This window comes from Oncorhynchus kisutch, linkage group LG9 (genome assembly GCF_002021735.2).
Source record: "Oncorhynchus kisutch isolate 150728-3 linkage group LG9, Okis_V2, whole genome shotgun sequence".
NCBI classification, from domain to species: Eukaryota; Metazoa; Chordata; class Actinopteri; order Salmoniformes; family Salmonidae; genus Oncorhynchus; species Oncorhynchus kisutch.
In genome coordinates, this window is record NC_034182.2 from 31,877,159 (window position 1) to 31,898,249 (window position 21,091).

Consider the following 21,091-nt stretch of genomic DNA (forward strand, 5'->3'; position numbering starts at 1 on the left):
CAGACACTCTGCCTGAGGCATCTGTGGTGAAGGTGGTGTAGCCACAGTTATGTTGTTTCGTTTGAGACCCATAGAATGAAGCTGCTTCCTGTGCTGGATACTGGCTGTAAACTGTAATTTGATTGACACCTACAGACAGTCAGGGTTCCCTAGTCGATAACAATGGGAGCGTTAATTTTTTCCTGATGCTCGCTCATGTTACTTGTGCAGTGAGTGTACAGAGAGCAAAATGGTGACTTCATCTACACACATAAATACACCTAAATACATGGGTATTTTTGTGCTTATATTTGCCTCTGAAACCTACAATAAGTAGGCCTGCAGCTTATAAAGAAAATAGTTCATGGCCCATTCCATCACCCATATAAGGTGAAATAGAAACATGAGAGGTATGTGTGATGTGGTTGTGTGCTACTGCATTAGCAGGTGTAATGCTGGATGAGAGAAGTGGGTGCCTGTGCAGTGGTTTCAATATATATTCAATATCATTTGAGTTTGAGATAAGGGCCTAACCCATTGCTATTGCCTACTGAATACAGCTTTCAGTCAGATGTCAACAACAAGGGAGTGAGACTGGTGACTTCCGGCGCCGACAGAGATGGCCGCCTAGCTTCGCGTTCCTAGGAAACTGCAGTATTTTATTGTTATTTATTACATTGGTACCCCAGGTAATCTTAGGTTTTGTTACATACATGCGGGAGGAACTACTGGATATAAGAGCAACGTTAACTCGCCATCATTACGATCAGGAATGCGACTTTCCTGAAGCGGATCCTGTGATTTGCCTACCTCCCAGGACAATGGATCAGATCCCAGCTGGCGAACCAATACAACGACGCCGTAAAAGGGGCAGACGAAGCGGTCTTCTGGTCAGGCTCCGGAGACGGGCACATCGCGCACCGCTCCCGAGCATACTACTCACCAATGTCCAGTCTCTTGACAACAAGGTTGATGAAATCCGAGCAAGGGTAGCATTCCAGAGAGACATAAGAGACTAACGTTCTTTGCTTCATGGAAACATGGCTCACTCGAGACACACTATCAGAGTCGGTACAGCCAGCTGGTTTCTTCGCGCATTGCGCCGACAGAAACAAACATCTTTCTGGTAAGAAGAGGGGCGGGGGGGGGGTATGCCTTATGATTAACGAGACGTGGTGTGATCATAACAACATACAGGAACTCAAGTCCTTCTGTTCACCTGACTTAGAATTCCACACAATCAAATGTCGACCGCATTATCTACCAAGAGAATTCTCTTTTATTATAATTACAGCCGCATATATTCCCCCCCAAGCAGACACATCGATGGCCCTGAACTTTATTTGACTCTATGTAAACTGGAAACCACATATCCTGAGGCTCGATTCATTGTAGCTGGGGATTTTAACAAGGCTAATCTGAAAACAAGACTCCCTAAATTCTATCAGCATATTGATTGTGCTACCAAGGCTGGTGAAACCCTGGATCATTGTTGTTCCAACTTCCGCGATGCATATAAGGCCCTCCCCCGCCCTCATTTCAGAAAATCTGACCATGACTCCATTTTGTTGCTTCCAGCCTATTCCACGCTTCAAGATTTCTTCGATCACGTGGATTGGGATATGTTCTGCATTGCGTCAAACAACATTGACGAATACGCTGATTCGGTGAGCGAGTTCATTAGCAAGTGCATTGGCGATGTCGTACCCACAGCAACTATTAAAACATTCCCCAACCAGAAACCGTGGATTGATGGCAGCATTCGTGCGGAACTGAAAGCGCGAACCACTGCTTTTAACCAGGGCAAGGTGACCGGAAACATGACCGAATAAAAAACAGTGTAGCTATTCCCTCCACAAGGCAATCAAACAAGCTAAGCGTCAGTATAGAGACAAAGTAGAGTCGCAATTCAACGGCATTCGCCTCACAGGCAGGATCCTCGTGGAGTGCAATGAGAGGCTGGTGGTTAGAGCATTGGACTAGTTAACTGTAAAGTTGCAAGAATGGATCGCCTGAGCTGACAAGGTGAAAATCTGTCGTTCAGAACAAGGCAGTTAACCCACCGTTCCTAGGCCGTCATAAGAATGTGTTCTTAACTGACTTGCCTAGTTAAATACAGGTATTTTTTTAAATCGGCGCCCAAAAATACAGATTTCCGTTGTCATGAAAACTTGAAATCGGCCCTAATTAATCGGCCATTCCGATTAATCGGCCGACCTCTAGTCTCGACCCCACCCTGGGTACTGGACTTCCTGACGACCTGCCCCCAGGTGGTGAGGGTCAAGACCCCACAAGAGTGCGTTCTGAGCCCTCTCCTGTACTCCCTGTTCACCCACGACTGCGTGGCCATGCACGCCTCCAACTCAATCATCAAGTTTGCAGCCGACAGTACAGTGGTAGGCTTGATTACCAAAAACGACGAGACGGCCTACAGGGAGGAGGTGAGGGCCCTCGGAGTGTGGTGTCAGGAAAATAACCTCACACTCAATGTCAACAAAACAAAAGGTGATGATCGTGGACTTCAGGAAACAGCAGAGGGAGCAATCCCCATATCCACATTGATGGGACAGTAGTGGAGAGGGTAGTAAGTTTTAAGTTCCTCGGCGTACACATCACGGACAAACTGAATTGGTCCACCCACACACAGCGTGGTGAAGAAGGCGCAGCAGCGCCTCTTCAACCTTAGGAGGCTGAAGAAATTCGGCTTGTCACAAACTTTTACAGATGCACAATCGAGGTCGGGCTGTATCACCGACTGGTACGGCAACTGCTCCGCCCACAAACATAAGGCTCTCCAGAGGGTAGTGAGGTCTGCACAACGCATCACTGGGTGCAAACTACCTGCCCTCCAGGATACCTACACCACCCGATGTCACAGGAAGACCATAAAGATCATCAAGGACAACAACCACCCGAACCACTGCTTGTTCACCCCGCTATCGTCCAGAAGGCGAGGTCAGTACAGGTGCATCAAAGCAGGGACCGAGAGACTGAAAAACAGCTTCTATCTCAAGGCCATCAGACTGTTAAACAGCCACCACTAACATTGAGTGGCTGCTGCCATACATGTAAAAAATGTATGTATCACTAGCCACTTTAAACAATGCCACTTACAGCTGTAATCGCAGGAAAAGGTGGCGCTACAAAGTATTAACTTAAGGGGGCTGAATAATTTTGCACACCCAATTTTTTAGTTTTTGATTTGTTAAAAAAGTTTGAAATATCCAATAAATGTCATTCCACTTCATGATTCTGTCCCACTTGTTGTTGATTCTTCACAAAAAAATACAGTTTTATATCTTTATGTTTGAAGCCTGAAATGTGGCAAAAGGTCGCAAAGTTCAAGGGGGCCGAATACTTTCGCAAGGCACTGTATATCTTTGTGTACATATTCTTCATCCCTTTACACTTGTGTGTATCATGTAGCTGTTGTGAAATTGTTAGGTTAGATTACTCGTTGGTTATTACTGCACTGTCGGAACTAGAAGCATAAGCATTTCGCTACACTCGCATTAACATCTGCTAACCATGTGTATGTGACAAATAAAATTTGATTTGATTTTGATTTGAAAAGGGGAGGGAGGGAGGTGTAGACATCTGGTCCATGTTCAGTAGGGCATAACATTCTTATTGGACAGGTTCAGATATTTCAGTTTAATATGGAAGAACTGGGGGGGGGGTTTCTCCCATTGCGTGTCTAGTATTGAGCATGAACGCTGAATGTTGCTCATTGTATCATTTCAAGTACTGACAAACCCCTGTATTTTAGAAAAAGGAAAATGTACTGCTTGGACTGATCATAAAGCTAAAAAGCATTCTTTGTACATACAATATATAATCTACTGTTACGGCAGAATCATTTGTTTGTTCCATCCATTATTTAATTCTATAGATTAAAAACAGTTCAGTCTGCCTCCCATATGAATGACGTGCTCTATAGTAGTTGCATTGGGAGCAAATTATCCTCACGGGTCTCTCCTATGGGGCTTGTACAGAACTATTGCTGAGCTCCTGGGAAAATGAATCAAGGAAAGATCTGGACCTGTGGGAAATCTATTTTTCCCCCATAGGGCCAGATGATCGAGTCCCACTATGTTATGTTGATCAAGACTCTTCCCCCCTCAAGACGTGTATGTTATGTGTCTCACTGTGTGCACTGAAACGTGATGAGCTTGGGCCATATAGGTTACATGCATAGAGATCCTTTAATTCACATTCAATATGTAATTATATGGCTACATATGCATCAATTTATATAGTATAGGGGTTCTGGAGAAGAAAGCAGTTTGACCAGTTAGAGATGTTGAAATATTCTAGGAACAACTACATACCCAGCAGTTTTCAAACCCCACTGATACTCTGTAATCCAAAGGTTAGCAATGTATAGTTTATGACCTAAGCTATACAAGTAACAAAAAAAATGCTACTCACAGTTTGCTGCACGCATAAAACAAATATTAGCATGGCTCTTGATCCAGGAGGGGATTCTCTGCTGTCACATAGTGAATGCTTGAATTTGTAAAAAGCTAACCACTTAGCTAGATAGTTAACTAGCTACTGAATTAGCAAACCAAATGCACAACTGCAGAGCATATAACACATTTTAGACAGTTAACTTGCAAACATTTAGTTGTGAATTCCATACTCTTAATTAGATCACCTGGCGCATACGGCACAAAAGTGAGTGACAACAAACACCATGTGACTGGGGACTACTATATGCTTCATAATAACGTGACAGGTGAAATGAAGAAAGCAATGTTCTTTATCTCCTAACGTATTGCACAAGTTGACTGCAGGTATTTACTTAAAAAGTAGCTACAAATATTCAAATGTATTAAAACATTTTCAATATATTGTTTCAACCTTATTGACAGTATTGGAAAAACCATCCCGTGGATTTTTCCAAATAACCCGGTATATACGGTATACTGCCAAGCCCAATATGTACCCATTGATTATTGAAGTACTGTATACAACTTATAAATGTCTCATGAGCTAAGTTCAACTGATGTACCCCATCAGAACCTAATGTTTGTAAACAAAGTAAATGCAAAGAAACATTAAATAGCCTTAAAACATGGTTCATTCTCAAATTTGTATATCATGGACAGTCAGTCCTTGCATCCATAGCTCTGTCTATGAATTTGAGAGTGGTTACATTTCTCCATCCCCATCCCTCAACTTTTTACCAAAACAGGGGTGGGGACACCGCTTTGTTATTGTTTCTACTGCTGATTATCACTTTAAAAGCCAGTTGGAGAGCAGTACTTTAGTTCATTAAGGTAGTGAAAGTAGCAGAGGTAATGTAGTGAACGTAGTAAAGATTTTAGGTCGAAAGTAGCAGATAAGTAATGTAGTGAAAGTAGAAAAGAGTTTGTAGTGAAGGTAGCAGACGTAATGTACTGTAGTGAAAGTAGCAGAGTGGTTATGTAGTGAAAGTAGCAGTGTTTATGGGGTGAAAGTAGGTAATGTACTGTAGTGAGAGTAGCAGAAAGGTAATGTAGTGAAAGTAGAAGAGAGGTAATTTACTGTAGCGAAAGTAGCAGAGGTAATGGAGTGAAAGTAGTCATCTGACTAATGTCATTATAGAGCTCTAGACAAGAAATCTTGCAGCTTTGATTTTTTTTATTGGCCAAAAATGTCAATTACTCTTATGTGCTGCAATATAATAATGCATTGCAATTTCAATTTGCTGAAATCTGTCTGGTATCCTTCACATGACTTCACACTATTGAGATGTACCCCAAGTGTCATGCGTCATAATTTATGCACCAGTGATCCGCCAGTCTTCCATCCTGTCTTCTGATTAATCATTATTCTGCAACGTCATTAAACTCCTACCTTAGAGCTGAAGTGATTGTTACACAATGTGAAAAGTGCCGACCCCCAGTGTAACCAACATGGCTTCCTGTAATCAGCCTTTTGAATGATACTTTTAATCCGTGAAAAGGAATAAGTTACTGTTCCCTGGAGTGCCTCAAATAATGCATGAGGGGGAGATAGATAATGCATTCAAAATACATGAGGGGGTGTCGTTTGAATAATGCATAGTATTAATTTGCTACACAAGCGGGAGATGGATAGCGTTTCTATCTAATGGTGGAAATGGCTCTGATTGGAGCAATGGCTCTTAAGCATGCCTGTTGCTTTCTTGAGTTTAAACAGTTATTGGTCTTTTTACCAATTAAGCACCTACTTTTTCAATGATTGCCAAAAGCCATTTTCTACTCCCACAGTCCCACTGCATTGTGATGGGAGAAATATCCATCAGGAGAAAAGATACTCATAGCACTTAAAGTTAGGCAAATGAGATTTGACGGCAACGACAGCATTGTCCTCCAGAGCAACAGGCTAGTCTCTTGGTCCAGTAGATTATTGTCTTGAAAGCTGACTGCTCGTGAACAGGGGACTGAATCCTGGGGTTGGTCTATTTTACTTAAACGTGAGGGTTAAAAAAGGCCGGGGCAAGACAAGTTTGGTGGGTTGATTGGTGCTGGATAAATGAGGTCTGATCCTTGATGGTCCTTCACTGAATTAATGAATTACTGTACCTAATGTACAATATCAAATGATCCATTTTCATTGAAATTCCCCTTTAAGTCATGGTGAAAGGGCATGTTCAGACTTCTTATGAATGCAGACCAATTTTGCTCCTTCGCTCCTTCTAGACTAGCTGGCAGAGCAGCAATCGCCTAGTTACATGGCGGGGGGCTGAGTAATGATGAAATGAATTAAAGCTATCAGCTAATGGAGCCCAGTTTTGAGTCGTACTTAGTAATCAGCCAGGCAACCAGGCAGGCGTACAGGCAGGCAACCAGGCGGGCAACCAGGCAGGCAGGCTCGACCAACTCAGTCTGTTGTACTCTCACAGTTCTGTGTTCCAGCACTTCAGGAGTGTGTGCCATTACGAATGACAGTCTTCGAAATTGTAATATGCCCTAATTAATTGGATTTTGAAAAACTTCTGAATCAACTATCGAGGGTGGATTAAGAAAGAACAGGATTGATAATTAGAAATGGGCAATACATAAAAGACAGACTTCAATGTCAATCATCATAAAGTATGTCAAAAGCAGTTAGTTAGGCCAACATTAAATCAGTTGCCAATGATTGGGGGGGTTCATCATTGGGGGGGATCCATACAGTTACAATATTATTTTGGTATGATATTATATTGATATTTGACCCCAAGTATCGATTTGTGTGTGTGTATATACAGTGGGGCAAACAAGTATTTAGTCAGCCACCAATTGTGCAAGTTCTCCCACTTAAAAAGATGAGAGAGCCCTGTACTTTTCATCATAGGTACACTTCAACTACTACAGACAAAATGCGAGAAAAAAAATCCAGGAAATCACGTTGTAGGATTTTTTATGAATTTATTTGCAAATTATGGCGGAAAATAAGTATTTGGTCACCTACAAGCAAGATTTCTGGCTCTCACAGACCTGTAACTTCTTCTTTAAGAGGCTCCTCTTAAATCCATCCATCCTCTACGGTGCATTCGTCCTGTCCCCTTTGCAGAAAAGCATCCCCAAAGAATGATGTTTCCACCTCCATGCTTCACGGTTGGGATGGTGTTCTTGGGGTTGTACTCATCCTTCTTCTTCCTCCAAACACAGTGAGTGGAGTTTAGACCAAAAAGCTCTATTTTTGTCTCATCAGCCCACATGATCTTCTCCCATTCCTCCTCTGGATCATCCAGATGGTCATTGGAAAACTTCAGATGGGCCTGGACATGCGCTGGCTTGAGCAGGGGGACCTTGCGTGCGCTGCAGGATTTTAATCCATGACGGCGTAGTGTGTTACTAATGCCTTTTCTTTGAGACTGTGGTCCCAGCTCTCTTCTGGTCATTGACCAGGTCCTGCCGTGTAGTTCTGGGCTGATCCCTCACCTTCCTCATGATCATTGATGCCCCACAAGGTGAGATCTTGCATGGAGCCCCAGACCGAGAGTGATTGACCGTCATCTTGAACTTCTTCCATTTTCTAATAATTGCGGCAACAGTTGTTGCCTTCTCACCAAGCTGCTTGCCTATTGTCCTGTAGCCCATCCCAGCCTTGTGCAGGTCTACAATTTTATCCCTGATGTCCTTACACGGCTCTCTCGTGTTGGCCATTGTGGAGAGGTTGGAGTCTGGTTGAGTGTGTGGACAAGTGTCTTTTATACAGGTAACGAGTTCAAACAGGTGCAGTTAATACAGGTAATGAGTGGAGAACAGGAGGGCTTCTTAAAGAAAAACTAACAGGTCTGTGAGAGCCGGAATTCTTACTGGTTGGTAGGTGATCAAATACTTATGTCATGCAATAAATTGCAAATTAATTACTTAAAAAATCATACAATGTGATTTTCTGGATTTTTGTTTTAGATTCCGTCTGTCACAGTTGAAGTGTACCTATTATACAAATTACAGACCTCTACATGCTTTGTAAGTAGGAAAACCTGCAAAATCGGCAGTGTATCAAATACTTGTATCAAAGCTGTTTACAAGGGCGCATCGATTTTAAAGCATTGGACTGGTGTAAGTTTTGGCTGGAGGGAGTTTCCACCACGGTGGGAAGTGTTCCAAGTGCACACTTGAGGAGAAGGGTTGAGAACCTGGACGCTGCCCAAGAGATCTGGCAGTCTTAGGTAGCACACCTGATATATAGATGCCTGTAAGATTACAACTATCCATCAATCACTGTACAGTTGCACTGATGAGTACACACATGCATGAACGCTAGTACACACACACAGACTGTTCCCAGGAAGGAGCATACCTTCCCACTCTGTAAAGTTATGAGGAGCCAGTGTACAACAGCTCAACATGACAGACAGGAGGCCGGAGCGAAGGAGCCGGTGTTCAACAGTTCAACATGACAGACAGGAGCCTGGGGTGGAGGAGCCTGTGTACAACAGCTCAACATGACAGACAGGAGCCTGGGGTGGAGGAGCCTGTGTACAACAGCTCAACATGACAGACACGAGGCCGGAGCGAAGGAGCCTGTGTTCAACAGTTCAACATGACAGACAGGAGTCTGGGGTGGAGGAGCCTGTGTACAACAGCTCAACATGACAGACAGGATCCTGGGGTGGAGGAGCCTGTGTACAACAGCTCAACATGACAGACAGGAGGCCGGAGCGAAGGAGCCTGTGAACTGTTGAACAACATGACAGACAGGAGGCTGGGGCGGAGGAGCCTGTGTACAACAGCTCAACATGACAGACAGGAAGCTGCATGTAGACAGACTGTCACTTTAAGCCCAGGGCTAGAGTTGCACAGCAGGTGCTTAGAAGTGGCCCAGCCGGGGGCCTCTGGTAACCCTATCTGAGGCACTGGCTGGGGTTTGACGCACACCCACACAGATGAGTGTTGACTGTGCAGGGATGGAGGCTACTGAACTGAAGGTGTGGGGTAGGAATAGTTTGTCTGACTGGCTTGTCAATTGTTTCAGTCAGTGTCCATGATAGCTGTCTGGATTAAAGCTGAATGAGCAGAGGTAGTGAAAGAGAAGGCTAATTTTGCGAGCCATATTGGGAATCTTGCTCTGCTTTCTTGTATCATATGAATGTCTGTCGAGAGAGACTACTGAAAGAGGAGTCTATGAATGTCTGTCGAGAGACTACTGAAAGAGGAGTCTAAGGTTGCTTCCCAGTTCGCCCACACTTCTCCCAAAGTGTGCACTTGCACACTTCCTGTCATTGATTTTAAAGCATTAGACTGGTGTAAGTATAGGCTGGAGGGAGTTTCCACCACGACGGGAAGTGTTCAAGTGCACACTTCAGGAGAGGGGTTGAGAACATGGACGCTACCCAATAGATCTGTGCAGTCTTAGGTAGCACACCTGGTATATAGAATTAAGCCTGATAATGAATTACCTTTTTCTATTCTTTCATTCATTACAGTGTGACATAGAGGTGCGTTAGAGGTCTGATTACAGATGATGTCACCTTAGGGAAATCATTGCCCCGTCTGTGGGATCTCCCCCACCCCTGCTTGCACAGCACATTAATCTCTCTTTAGACATGATGCTTCTCTGGGATTTTAATTAACATGATTTCCTATTTTCTGATAGTGTGAAAATGCTGAGTTAGTGAATCCACTTCATATTTTGGTGACTAATTTGCAATTGACTATCAGGGTGGTGTACCTACTTTGTACTGTACAGCTGTTAAGCCATGTCAAAATGTGTTTTCATAGAATTCCATGTTTCTGCTTTCCTCAAATGAAGGGTATTGTTGTGGGTGACTGTAATTAGTCAATAATTAAGATGCTCCCCATTAAGCCGGGAAAGTGAGCATTTGATAGGATTATGTGTAGGCGGCAGGCAGCAGCAACACACAATAACTGCTAGGTAGATGCTACCAAATGTTTGCGTTGATCATTTTTGTCATTTCAAAGTGCTAATTTGTGTATTTTACACCGGCAGTTGGTTTTCAGTTTGATAAATTGCTGAAAGCACTCTTACATTATTTTGAAGGGAGACATTTTACTGTCTTAAGTTATTTTCCTATTGACATCAAAGTGTGTTTACTATTTGAATAAATTGTCAAATAGATTTATTCACACATTTAGTTGTGAGCACCAATATGTTTTGTTGCATGTGATGAGAGGTGTTATGTTTCCCTTGACACCTGCCCAGATGTGTGACAAACATCTTTCCTCCAAAAGAGATTTCCTTGCACAAAATGTCATGAAAATACACTAATTTCAAAGGCACTTTTGTTCCATTTTCACACAGAATTAATCTAAAACACAGGAGGACCTTATTCAGTGATACAACTGTACCTGTGACTTATTTGACTCAATCCTCTTCGCCCCTTTTGGGATCATAGGGTGTCCACCATTGCACCCGTCCTCACTCTTTTCCATGCAAGGTCTTTTGTACCTGTGGGTTTGTTGTAGCTAACTGTTCTCCTCTTTTTTCTTCTCCAGCTGTCCCGTTCCCACCAAGTCACCGGCTCACAGCCAAGGAGGTGTTTGACAGTGATGGGAAGCCCAAAGTGGACGTGCTCAAAGGCCACCTGACCAAGGAGGGCCGCGTGGAGGAGAGCGTAGCCCTCAGACTCATCGGAGAGGGAGCGGCCATCTTGAGGGCTGAGAAGAACCTGCTGGACATAGAGGCACCCGTGACAGGTTAGTGAGTAAAGCGCACACATGGATATACAGTAGACACGTGCGCACGCACGCACGCACACACACATACCCCCCCCTACTGCCTGCTCACGTGTTATTCTAAAAGTATGACATAATTTTCTTCATAATGTACTTTACACAGTTCTTATGAATTCCAATTTGTTTGTAGCTAATGTTAGCTAGGTTATCTAGGTGGCTAACATTAGGGTTAAGGGTTAAGGTTAGGTTACATGCTAGCTAAGTATTTAAATGTTTAGGGTTAGCGTTAGCTAACATGCTAGCTAAGTATTTAAATGTTTAGGGTTAGTGTTAGCTAACATGCTAGCTTAGTAGTTAAAAAGTAGTAAGTAGTTGCTAAAATGCTAAAGTTGTCCATGATGTGATTCAAACATGCAACGTTTGTGTTACTAGACCTTTGCGTTACACGCCCAACCATCCCCCCGGCCAACATCCCTCCTATCATTTCTGTCTTAAGTAACCTCAGTCTGTATCTGTGATTGAAGTGCACTGTATACAATTACTTTTTTGTGTGCCTGTGTCACGGATTCCCCCGGTACTGCTGCTCAGTACCTGTGGGTCTACGTCACCCCTCTAGGCATCACTGAACTGTCTCATTACTCACACCTGATTCCAATTCCCCTGATTAATTATTGTATATAAGTGCCCTCTGTTCACCATTGTCTTGTCTGTTATTGTTCCCATGTCCGTTGGTCAGTGAGTACCTGTGCTTTGTCATTTCGGCTTTCGTGCTGCGTGTATTGTTATTGTTATTATGGGTCTCGTCCCGTGTATTGTTGTGCATTTGTTATTACGGGTCTCGCCCCATGTATTGTTATTACGGGTAGGGTTGCAAAGGGTCGGAAACTTTTTGGTAAATTTCCGGAATTTTTCCAGAAATTTTCCATGGGAGGTTGAGCCCTGGAATTTGGGGAATTTTGCTTAAATTCATTCAAAGTTAGCTTATAACAGTGAACCTTTTTTGTGGGATACACAAGTCAATTTTGGTTAAACTATCCCCAATTCAATGGAATTCAAACCCTCTGCATGCACAGTGTGTTCTTTCATCACATGTGCAGTGTACTCTTCCATCACATATACAGCTGATTCCCAAGATCTTGCACACTAATGAGATGCAGTTGTGCCTACACTGTCTGAGCCAAGGACTACATGCTTTCTGGTAGGTTTAATTTTAATTGTGGGTGACTATATATTAATGACACATGATTTTTTGTTAACTGGTAAATTAGTAGCCTACAGGAAAGTGTGTTTAAATCATTTCTAACTTGTTAACAATTTCTGCTAGTTAGTTTTTGCTATCTTGTGGGTTTTAGCTTGCTTGAGCCTGCTAACTGAGGAGTGTTAATTCACCCGTTTCCATACATGTTTCATTTTAAAACATTTATCTTACAAAGGAGTTGTTTAATCTAACTGGTTAACTATTTATCTGTACATGGAATTGTATTTGTTATTTTTACTCTTTTTTTCTAATCTTTACAGGAAAATGCCATGGACACTATCTGATGTGTGGAGACATTTCACTGCAGCGAATGTAGAAAGAAAAGTTGTGTACATTTGCAAATACTGTGCCAAATCATATGTGAAGAATTCAACAAAGATGCAGAATAATTTGGCCAAGTGTATAAAGTTCTCTCAGCGCTCACAACAAGCAACTTCTGACACAAGTCCCTCTACTTCTATTTGAGGTGAAAATGATGAAGCAGACACCTTATCGATATCAACAGCCCTTTATCTACTCATTTGCTGGATGTAAGAGAATAAATCCATACTGCCCTGCCCACTTCACTGTTGCTCCAAGCAGAGGAAACTGCAGTTCTGAAATACATCAAAAAGCGTGAAGACTTCGGCCTGAAGCCCATACTCACCGCAGCGTACATGTTGGACCCCAAGTACGCTGGCAAGAGCATCCTGTCTAGTGCAGAGATCAACAAGGCCTATGGTGTCATCACTACCGTGTCTCACCACCTTGGCCTGGATGAGGGCAAGGTTCTTAGCAGTCTGGTGAAGTACACTTCCAAGCAAAGGCTTCTGGATGGAGATACAATATGGCAAATCCCACCAACATCAGTCGCCTCAGAGCGCCACTGGTCCTTGTTTGGGAACACACACACCAAAGCACACAACAGGCTGACCAATACAAGGGTTGAAAAATTGGTGGCCATCCGGGCAAATCTGAGGCTTTTTGAGCCTGACAACGAGCCATCCTCAACTAGGTTGGAAAGTGACAGTGAAGATGAGGTCTCAGAGTCTGATGTTCAAGAGGTGGACAATGAGGAGTTCCAGGGAGAAGACATGGAAGCCTGAGAGGAAGACAACCAAAGCTTTAGTTTCTAGACTATCATTTTACAGATGAATGCTGAAAATGTTTTTGAAAGATGCGATGGATCATTCAATATTCCCTTTTGTTGTTCAGTGAAATCATCCCATGTGAAGAGTCAACTCATTTAATTAAAGTTCAATTCATAACCAAATAGTTAAACATTTCTATTATGATTTAATAATAAGGTAAAGTGTTTATGTTTCTGATTCCATATGATAGGGTAAATATATAATGCAGAAAACTACATTTAAATGGTACTAATATTAATTTGCATATATTCCCGTTAATTCCATGTATTACGGTTAATTCCCATATATTCACGTTAATTCCCATGGAAGGTTTCCACCTCTGAATATTCCCCAAAATGTACAACGCTAATTATGGGTCTCATCCCATGTATTTATTAGAGGTTTAACCAAACTCTTTTGTTTGGGTTACATCTAGAGGTCGACCGATTATGATTTTTCGCCGCCGATGCCGATTATTGGAGGACCAAAAAAGCCGATGCCGATTAATCGGCCGATTAGGAGGGGGGGGGGGGGGTTTAATAATGACAATTACAACAATACTAAATGAACACTTATTTTAACTTAATATAATACATCAATAAAATCCAAACATGTTCAATTTGGTTTAAATAATGCAAAAACAAAGTGTTGGAGAAGAAAGTAGAAGTGCAATATGTGCTATGTAAGAAAGCTAATGTTTCAGTTCCTTGCTCAGAACATGAGAACATATGAAAGCTGGTGGTTCCTTTTAACATGAGTCTTCAATATTCCCAGGTAAGAAGTTTTAGTGTAACAGTATAGTGTAACAGTATAGCTTCATTCCCTCTAGTTAGTGCGCGCTAACTAGCTAGCCATTTCACTTCGGTTACACCAGCCTCATCTCGGGAGTTGATAGGCTTGAAGTCATAAACAGTGCAATGCTTGACGCACAACGAAGAGCTGCTGGCGGCAAAACGCACGAAAGTGCTGTTTGAATGAATGTTTACGCGCCTGCTTCTGCCTACCACCGCTCAGTCAGATGCTTGTATGCTCAGTCAGATTATATGCAACGCAGGACACGCTAGATAATATCTAGTAATATCATCAACCATGTGTAGTTAACTAGTGATTATGATTGTTTTTATAAGATAAGTTTAATGCTAGCTAGCAACTTACCTTGGCTTACTGCATTCGCGTAACAGGCAGTCTCCTTGTGGAGTGCAACAAGAGAGAGGCAGGTCGTTATTGCGTTGGACTAGTTAACTGAGGTTGCAAGATTGGATCCCCCGAGCCGACAAGGTGAAAATCTGTCGTTCTGCCAATGAACAAGGCAGTTAACCCACCGTTCCTAGGCTGTCATTGAAAATAAGGTGTTCTTAACTGACTTGCCTAGTTAAATAAAAAGGTGTTATTTATTTAAAAATATATATTATAATAATCAGCGCCCAAAAATACAGATTTCCGATTGTTATGAAAACTTGAAATCGGCCCCAATTAATCAGCCATTCCGATTAATCGGTCGACCTCTAGTTACATCCCTGTGTTTTTGTATACCTGTTTGTTTTGGGCTTCGTCCCTGTGCCTTTCATGGCATGTTGTATTTTTGTTTGGAGTATTAAAACCACCTATTACGTATTCCTGCGCCTTTCTTCAATCCTTTATACAACGTGACAGCCTGCAATAAGTAATTTGTGTCTTTCACAATAATCTGTGATACTGGGTTGTGTGGTCGCTGAATTTTACAGTACCCAAAGTCATACTGTGATGTTACAGTATCATGGTGAAAATAACGGTGTAGCCTAAATACTGCAATGCCGGTTTGATTGGATGTTATCCCTCCCTCTCTCTGGGGAGCCCTTACCCAACCTTCTACCTTTTCCCACATCCCCTGAGTACGTCAGATACCGCCGGGCTTTCAGGGACGTGCGTGGGCTCTGCTGCCGAACACCAGAACACTATAACAAGCACAGGGCCAAGAGTCAATTCAACTCGTTCAGTCTGACCAACCAAGGCGTCACTATGTGTTCAAATGCCCTTCTGGTACATACAGACTTGAAAAGGTCAATTACTCTGACACACACATACACACACACGATCAACGTTTTGGCCCTCTTGAGGAAAATTAATGGAGGCATATTGTGTGAGCCATTGAAATGTATTGAACTTCAATATGATTCCGAAACATTTGTTAGGAGATACACTAAACCTTAGTTGATTTTTAAGTTGGTTATTTTTGTTGAATCATTTAATTTTTACATGACCTGTCCTTTTTGGATGATTTCTAACACTGATAAGGACTGGTCAGGAGATGTGCTGATCCATATGTATAGATGCAAACCTATTCTCTTTCACTCCCTTAAGTCAAGTGTCTCAGTAATACCCCAATTAGACTTCTTAATGAGGTTCTTTGATATTGATTTAATAAGAGGCAGAGGGCCAGTCCTAGGAACTAATGGCAATAGAGCATTTCCAGGAAGAGTCCAAAGATAAATGGCCTTCATCCATCTCCTTTATATGTTTTGTTTTAGACTCTATTGTGCTAACATCGTACAACCATCTGGAAGTCTCGCGAGCTTACATTCACCAGTAATCAGTCTGGTACTTACAAGGCTACTATTGTGCAGACTTCAAGAAAACACATCAGATATTCTCTTTCTCTCTAGTCCCCACACCAGAAGTCATTATTCTACCATTTGGCCCTGGCTAATGGAAATGTGACTGACTGGGTTTGAATCCGGGTCTCCGGTGCACAGCAAAGATGTGTTAGCCCCTTAAGCTAAAGCCAAGGCATTAGCTTGGGTACAGCTGACAGGCTGGTAGACGCAGCTACTTAAATGAGACTCAAACACATGATCTTACATTGCCATCCCAGCAAACCGGGAACATTCCCAGAACATAAGATAGGGTTTTTATAGAACATTAGAATAACATTCCAAAAACATTGTGCACAACATCGCGGATATTGATGCACAACATCACTATCCGCGCTACAGAGGACAGTGCGTACAGCCATGTACATCACTGGGGCCGAGCTCCCTGCCATCCAGGACCTCTGTACCAGGCGGTGTCAGAGGAAGGACCGTAAAAATTGTCAAAGACTCCAGCCACCCAAGTCATAGACTGTTCCCTCTGTTTCCACGCGGCAATCGGTACTGGAGCGCCAAGTCTGGTACCAAAAGGCTCCTGAACAGCTTCTTTCTACTCCCAAGCCATAAGACTTCTGAACATTTCATCAAATGGCCACCCTGACTATTTGCATTGACCCCTTTTATTTGCACTGACTCTCTTGCACCAGCTCTATGCACACACACTACACTGACTCTCCCAACATACACACTTCATACACACACCTAACACACACACACATGGATATTGACACCACTCACAGAAACACACATTTACTCTTCATATGCTGCTGCTACTCTGTTTATCTATCCTGATTGCCTAGTCACTTTTACCCATACCTACATGTACATATTACCTCAACTACCTCGTAACCCTGCACATTGACTTGTATATAGCCTTATTATTGTTATTTTGTGTTACTATTTTATATTTCTGCATTGTTGGGAAAGGGCTCGTAAGTAAGCATTTCACAGTAAAGTCTACAACTCTTGTATTCGGTGCAAGTGACAAATGTAACTAATTTAATTAGACTCAAACCGATTTTCTTGCATATAACAAACCCATAATATCATGTGACTCAAACCCATTGCCTTATTAAGGTGATGATGGAAGATGGCAAGGTGCTACAGATGTAAGATCTTAATTTGACCACTTTTTAGTTGCTGAAAACTTTCCTGCACAACAGGAAGTGCAAACTTGTAGTGTATTGGAGGTTTAAAAAGGTATCTAAAGTTTGTAATTTCCAGTTAAATCAGACTTGATTTGCCCTGAAAATGTATCAACCCCTATAAAAAGTCCACTCATTATAATTCACATTTCCTGTTGCTGTAGGATTATTTTCCTGCTGAAGCAAACTGGTTCAAATTAAGATCCTACATCTGTAGACGTGGTGCTGCTGTCCCTCTGTGGCTGAGTGTTGCACAATGTACTGTAAAAAATGTCTCCACTGTCTCTGCCACGATCGCAAATCATAGTGTCATGCGAGGTTTTCACTTATTAGATAATAAGGGAGCGAAGGGCAATGACTGCTATGTGTTAGGTGTTGTGTTATAACAAAATGGTGTCTGTTTTGGTGTACATCTCATTAAAGTGGAACTGACAGTGTTTTAACTACATTCCAGATATGAAACAGACAATCATATCAGTCAAAAACATAAATTCCCAGTTTATGCTTCAAAACCAACTTTAAGAGGTTTTAAAAATGGGTTATATTTTACTCAAAATTCCATGAATTACAGTAAGGCATTGTTGGCAGAATAGATGGATGCAGTTCAATGCATGATTCATATAACTCACCATTTGTAAAAACAAATAATAAAAAAATCACCTTTATTTAACTAGGCAAGTCAGTTAAAACATGTTGGGGCTAGGGGCATAAGGAGTTCCCTAAAGGGAACAACCCCTCCCATTCAGCTGAAAAAAATAGAAATGTTTAACTTTCACACATTAATAAGTCCAATACAGCAAATGAAAGATAAACATCTTGTTAATCTACCCATCATGTCCGATTTTTAAAACGTTTTACAGCGAAAACACAACATATATTTATGTTAGATGACCACCAAATTCAAAAACACACACAGCGATTTTTCAGTCACAAAAGCATAAATATAGATCAAATGAATCACTAACCTTTGATTATCTCCATCAGATGACACTCATAGGACATCATGTTATACATAATGTGCATATATATATTTTTAAAATCTCAGTTTACATTGGCGCGTTACGTGCAGTAATGTTTTGATTCCAAAATGTCCTGTGAATTTGCAGAAATACTCACAATGAACATTGATAAAAGATGCAAGTGTTATTCACAGAATTAAAGATAAACGTATCCTCTATGAAACCACTGTGTCAGATTTAAAAAAAACTTTACGCAAAAAGAATAATCTGAGAACGGCGCTCAGAACCCAAAGAAATAGCCGCCATTTTGGCGTCAACAGAAGCTACAAAAAACACTATAAATATTCACTTACCTTTGACTATCTTCATCAGAAGGCAGTGCAAGGAGTCCTAGTTCCACAATAAATCATTGTTTTGTTCCATAATGTCCATTACTAGTGTCCAATTAGCTGCATTTGTTACCACTTTTAGCTCACGTGCCCAAAAGCTGACGAAAACTTCAAAAATATATATTCCAAGTCGAATAAACTGGTCAAACTAAGTAGAGAATCAATCTTCAGGATGTTATTTTCATATATATCCAATAACGTTCCAACCGGCGCATACGTTTTCATCTGCAGCCAACGATGGTGATATCAACAGACAAATGCGCAACAGGGAAATTGCATTCTGCCAGGACAGTGACGCATTCCCCTCCCATTCAGTCAAAGTTCAGATCCATATCTGGTTTGGAAGTGAAGAGGTGATGACTTAAAATTAGACCCGTATTCAGAATTTCAGAATTTCACTTCCTGTTTGGAATATTGCATGCCCTATGAGTTCTGTTATACTCACAGACATAATTCAAACAGTTTTAGAAACTTCAGAGTGTTTTCTATCCAATAGTAATAATAATATGCATATATTAGCAATCTAGGACAGAGTAGGATGCAGTTCACTATGGGCACGCAATTCATCCAAAGTGAAAATACTGTCCCCTATCCCCAACAAGTTTTAAGAACAAATTCTTATTTTCAATGATGGCCTAGGAACAGTGGGTTAACTGCCGTTAACATATTTTTACCTTGTCAGCTTGGGGATTCGATTTTTTAACCAAAATATATTGCTGTCAGGTTGTAAATCTCAGCTGGCCTGGTACATTGTTTGCCGCCACAACCATTCAGAATGCACAGTTTCAAAACGGACGACTACAACTAAGGCTGGGAATGTCAATACAATCAAACTAGCATGGGCAATGATCACAAGTCACTCATAATGTGGCTAATAGGCTGGCGCACATGTGTCAAACACAAGGCCCATGGGCCGAATAGGACACCAAAGTAAGTATAAATGAGTCAACATTTGAGTCAGCTACTTTAATGAAGTACAGCCAGATGCGCTCACATTGTTAAATTCAACTTCGATTGTGCTGCTTTCGTGTGTCCCGGTAACAGCGGAGAGAAAGTGTACAGACACATGCCACAGTCTGAGCTAGGCTACTAAAATGTTGCAGTCGGTTTTTAAAGCTTGACTATTTATAACCAAAAAAACTAAACCTGCAACAAACACCATGTAAAACAGAAACATCTAGGCCTATTTCAGCAACAATTGAGCAGTAAAGGATTTAGAACACCTTCTCATTCAAGTATTTTTTGTTTGTTACTATTTTCTACATTGAAGAATAATAGTGAAGACATCAAAACTGATAGCACATATGGAATCATGTAGTAAGCAAAAAAGTGTTAAACAAATCCAAATATATTTTATATTTGAGATTCTTCAAATAGCCACCCCTTTGCCTTGATGACAGCTTTGCACACTCTTGGCATTCTCTCAACCAGCTTCACCTGGAATGCTTTTCCAACAGTCTTGAAAGAGTTCCCACATATTCTGAGCACTTGTTGGCTGCTTTTCCATCACTCTGTGGTCTGACTCATCCCAAACCATCTCAATTTGGTTGAGGTCGGGGGATTGTGGAGGCCAGGTCATCTGATGCAGCACTCCATCACTCTCCTTGGTAAAATAGCCCTTACACAGCCTGTGTTGGGTCATTGTCCTGTTGAAAAACAGTGATAGTCCCACTAAGCCCAAACCAGATGGGATGGCATATCACTGCAGGATGCTGTGGTAGCCATGCTGGTTAAGTGCGCCTTGAATTCTAAATAAATCATAGACAGTGTCACAAGAAAAGCACTCCCACACCATCAAACCTCCTCCTCCATGCTTCAAGGTGGGAACTACACATGCGGAGATCATCCGTTCACCCACACAGCGTCTCACAAAGCCACGGCGGTTGGAACCTAAAATCTCCAATTTGAAATCCAGACCAAAGGACAAATTTATACCGGTCTAATGTCCATTGCTCGTGTTTCTTGGCCCAAGCAAGTCTCTTCTTATTATTGGTGTCCTTTATGAGCAGTTTCATTGCAGAAATTCGACCATGAAAGCCTGATTCACATAGTCTCCTCTGAACAGTTGATGTTGAGATATATCTGTTACTTGAACTCTGAAGCATTTATTTGGGCTGCAATTTCTGAGGCTGGTACCTCTAATGAACTTATCCTCTGCAGCAGAGGTAAGTCTGGGTCTTCCTTTCCTGTGATGGTCCTCATGAGAGCCAGGTTCATCATAGAGCTCAATGTTTTTTGCGACTGCACTTGAAGAAACATTCAAAGTTCTTGAACTGTTCCGTATTGACTGACCTTCATGTCTTAAAGTAATGATGGACAGTCATTTCTCTGTGCTTATTTGAGCTGTTCTTGCCTATTTACCAAATAGGGCCATCTTCTGTATACCCCCCACCTTGTCACACCACAACTGTTTGGCTCAAATGCATTAAGATGGAAAGAAATTCCACAAATTAACTTTTAACAAGGCACACCTGTTAATTGCAATATATTCTAGGTGACTACCTCATGAAGCTGGTTGAGAGA

The 21,091-nt window shown here is 41.8% G+C and overlaps 1 protein-coding gene across 6 annotated transcripts in view; it reads left to right on the plus strand.

Annotated features, from left to right (window-relative positions):
- Window positions 1-21,091, plus strand: part of LOC109881005 (serine/threonine-protein phosphatase 2B catalytic subunit alpha isoform) — a 138,113-nt gene that overhangs the window by 57,346 nt on the left and 59,676 nt on the right. For all 6 annotated transcript variants that reach the window (XM_031832421.1, XM_020473183.2, XM_031832422.1 and 3 more), the window contains exon 2: window positions 10,902-11,102. In XM_031832421.1, coding sequence (XP_031688281.1) covers window positions 10,902-11,102 — 201 coding nt within the window. The remainder of the gene's footprint in view (window positions 1-10,901; window positions 11,103-21,091) is intronic.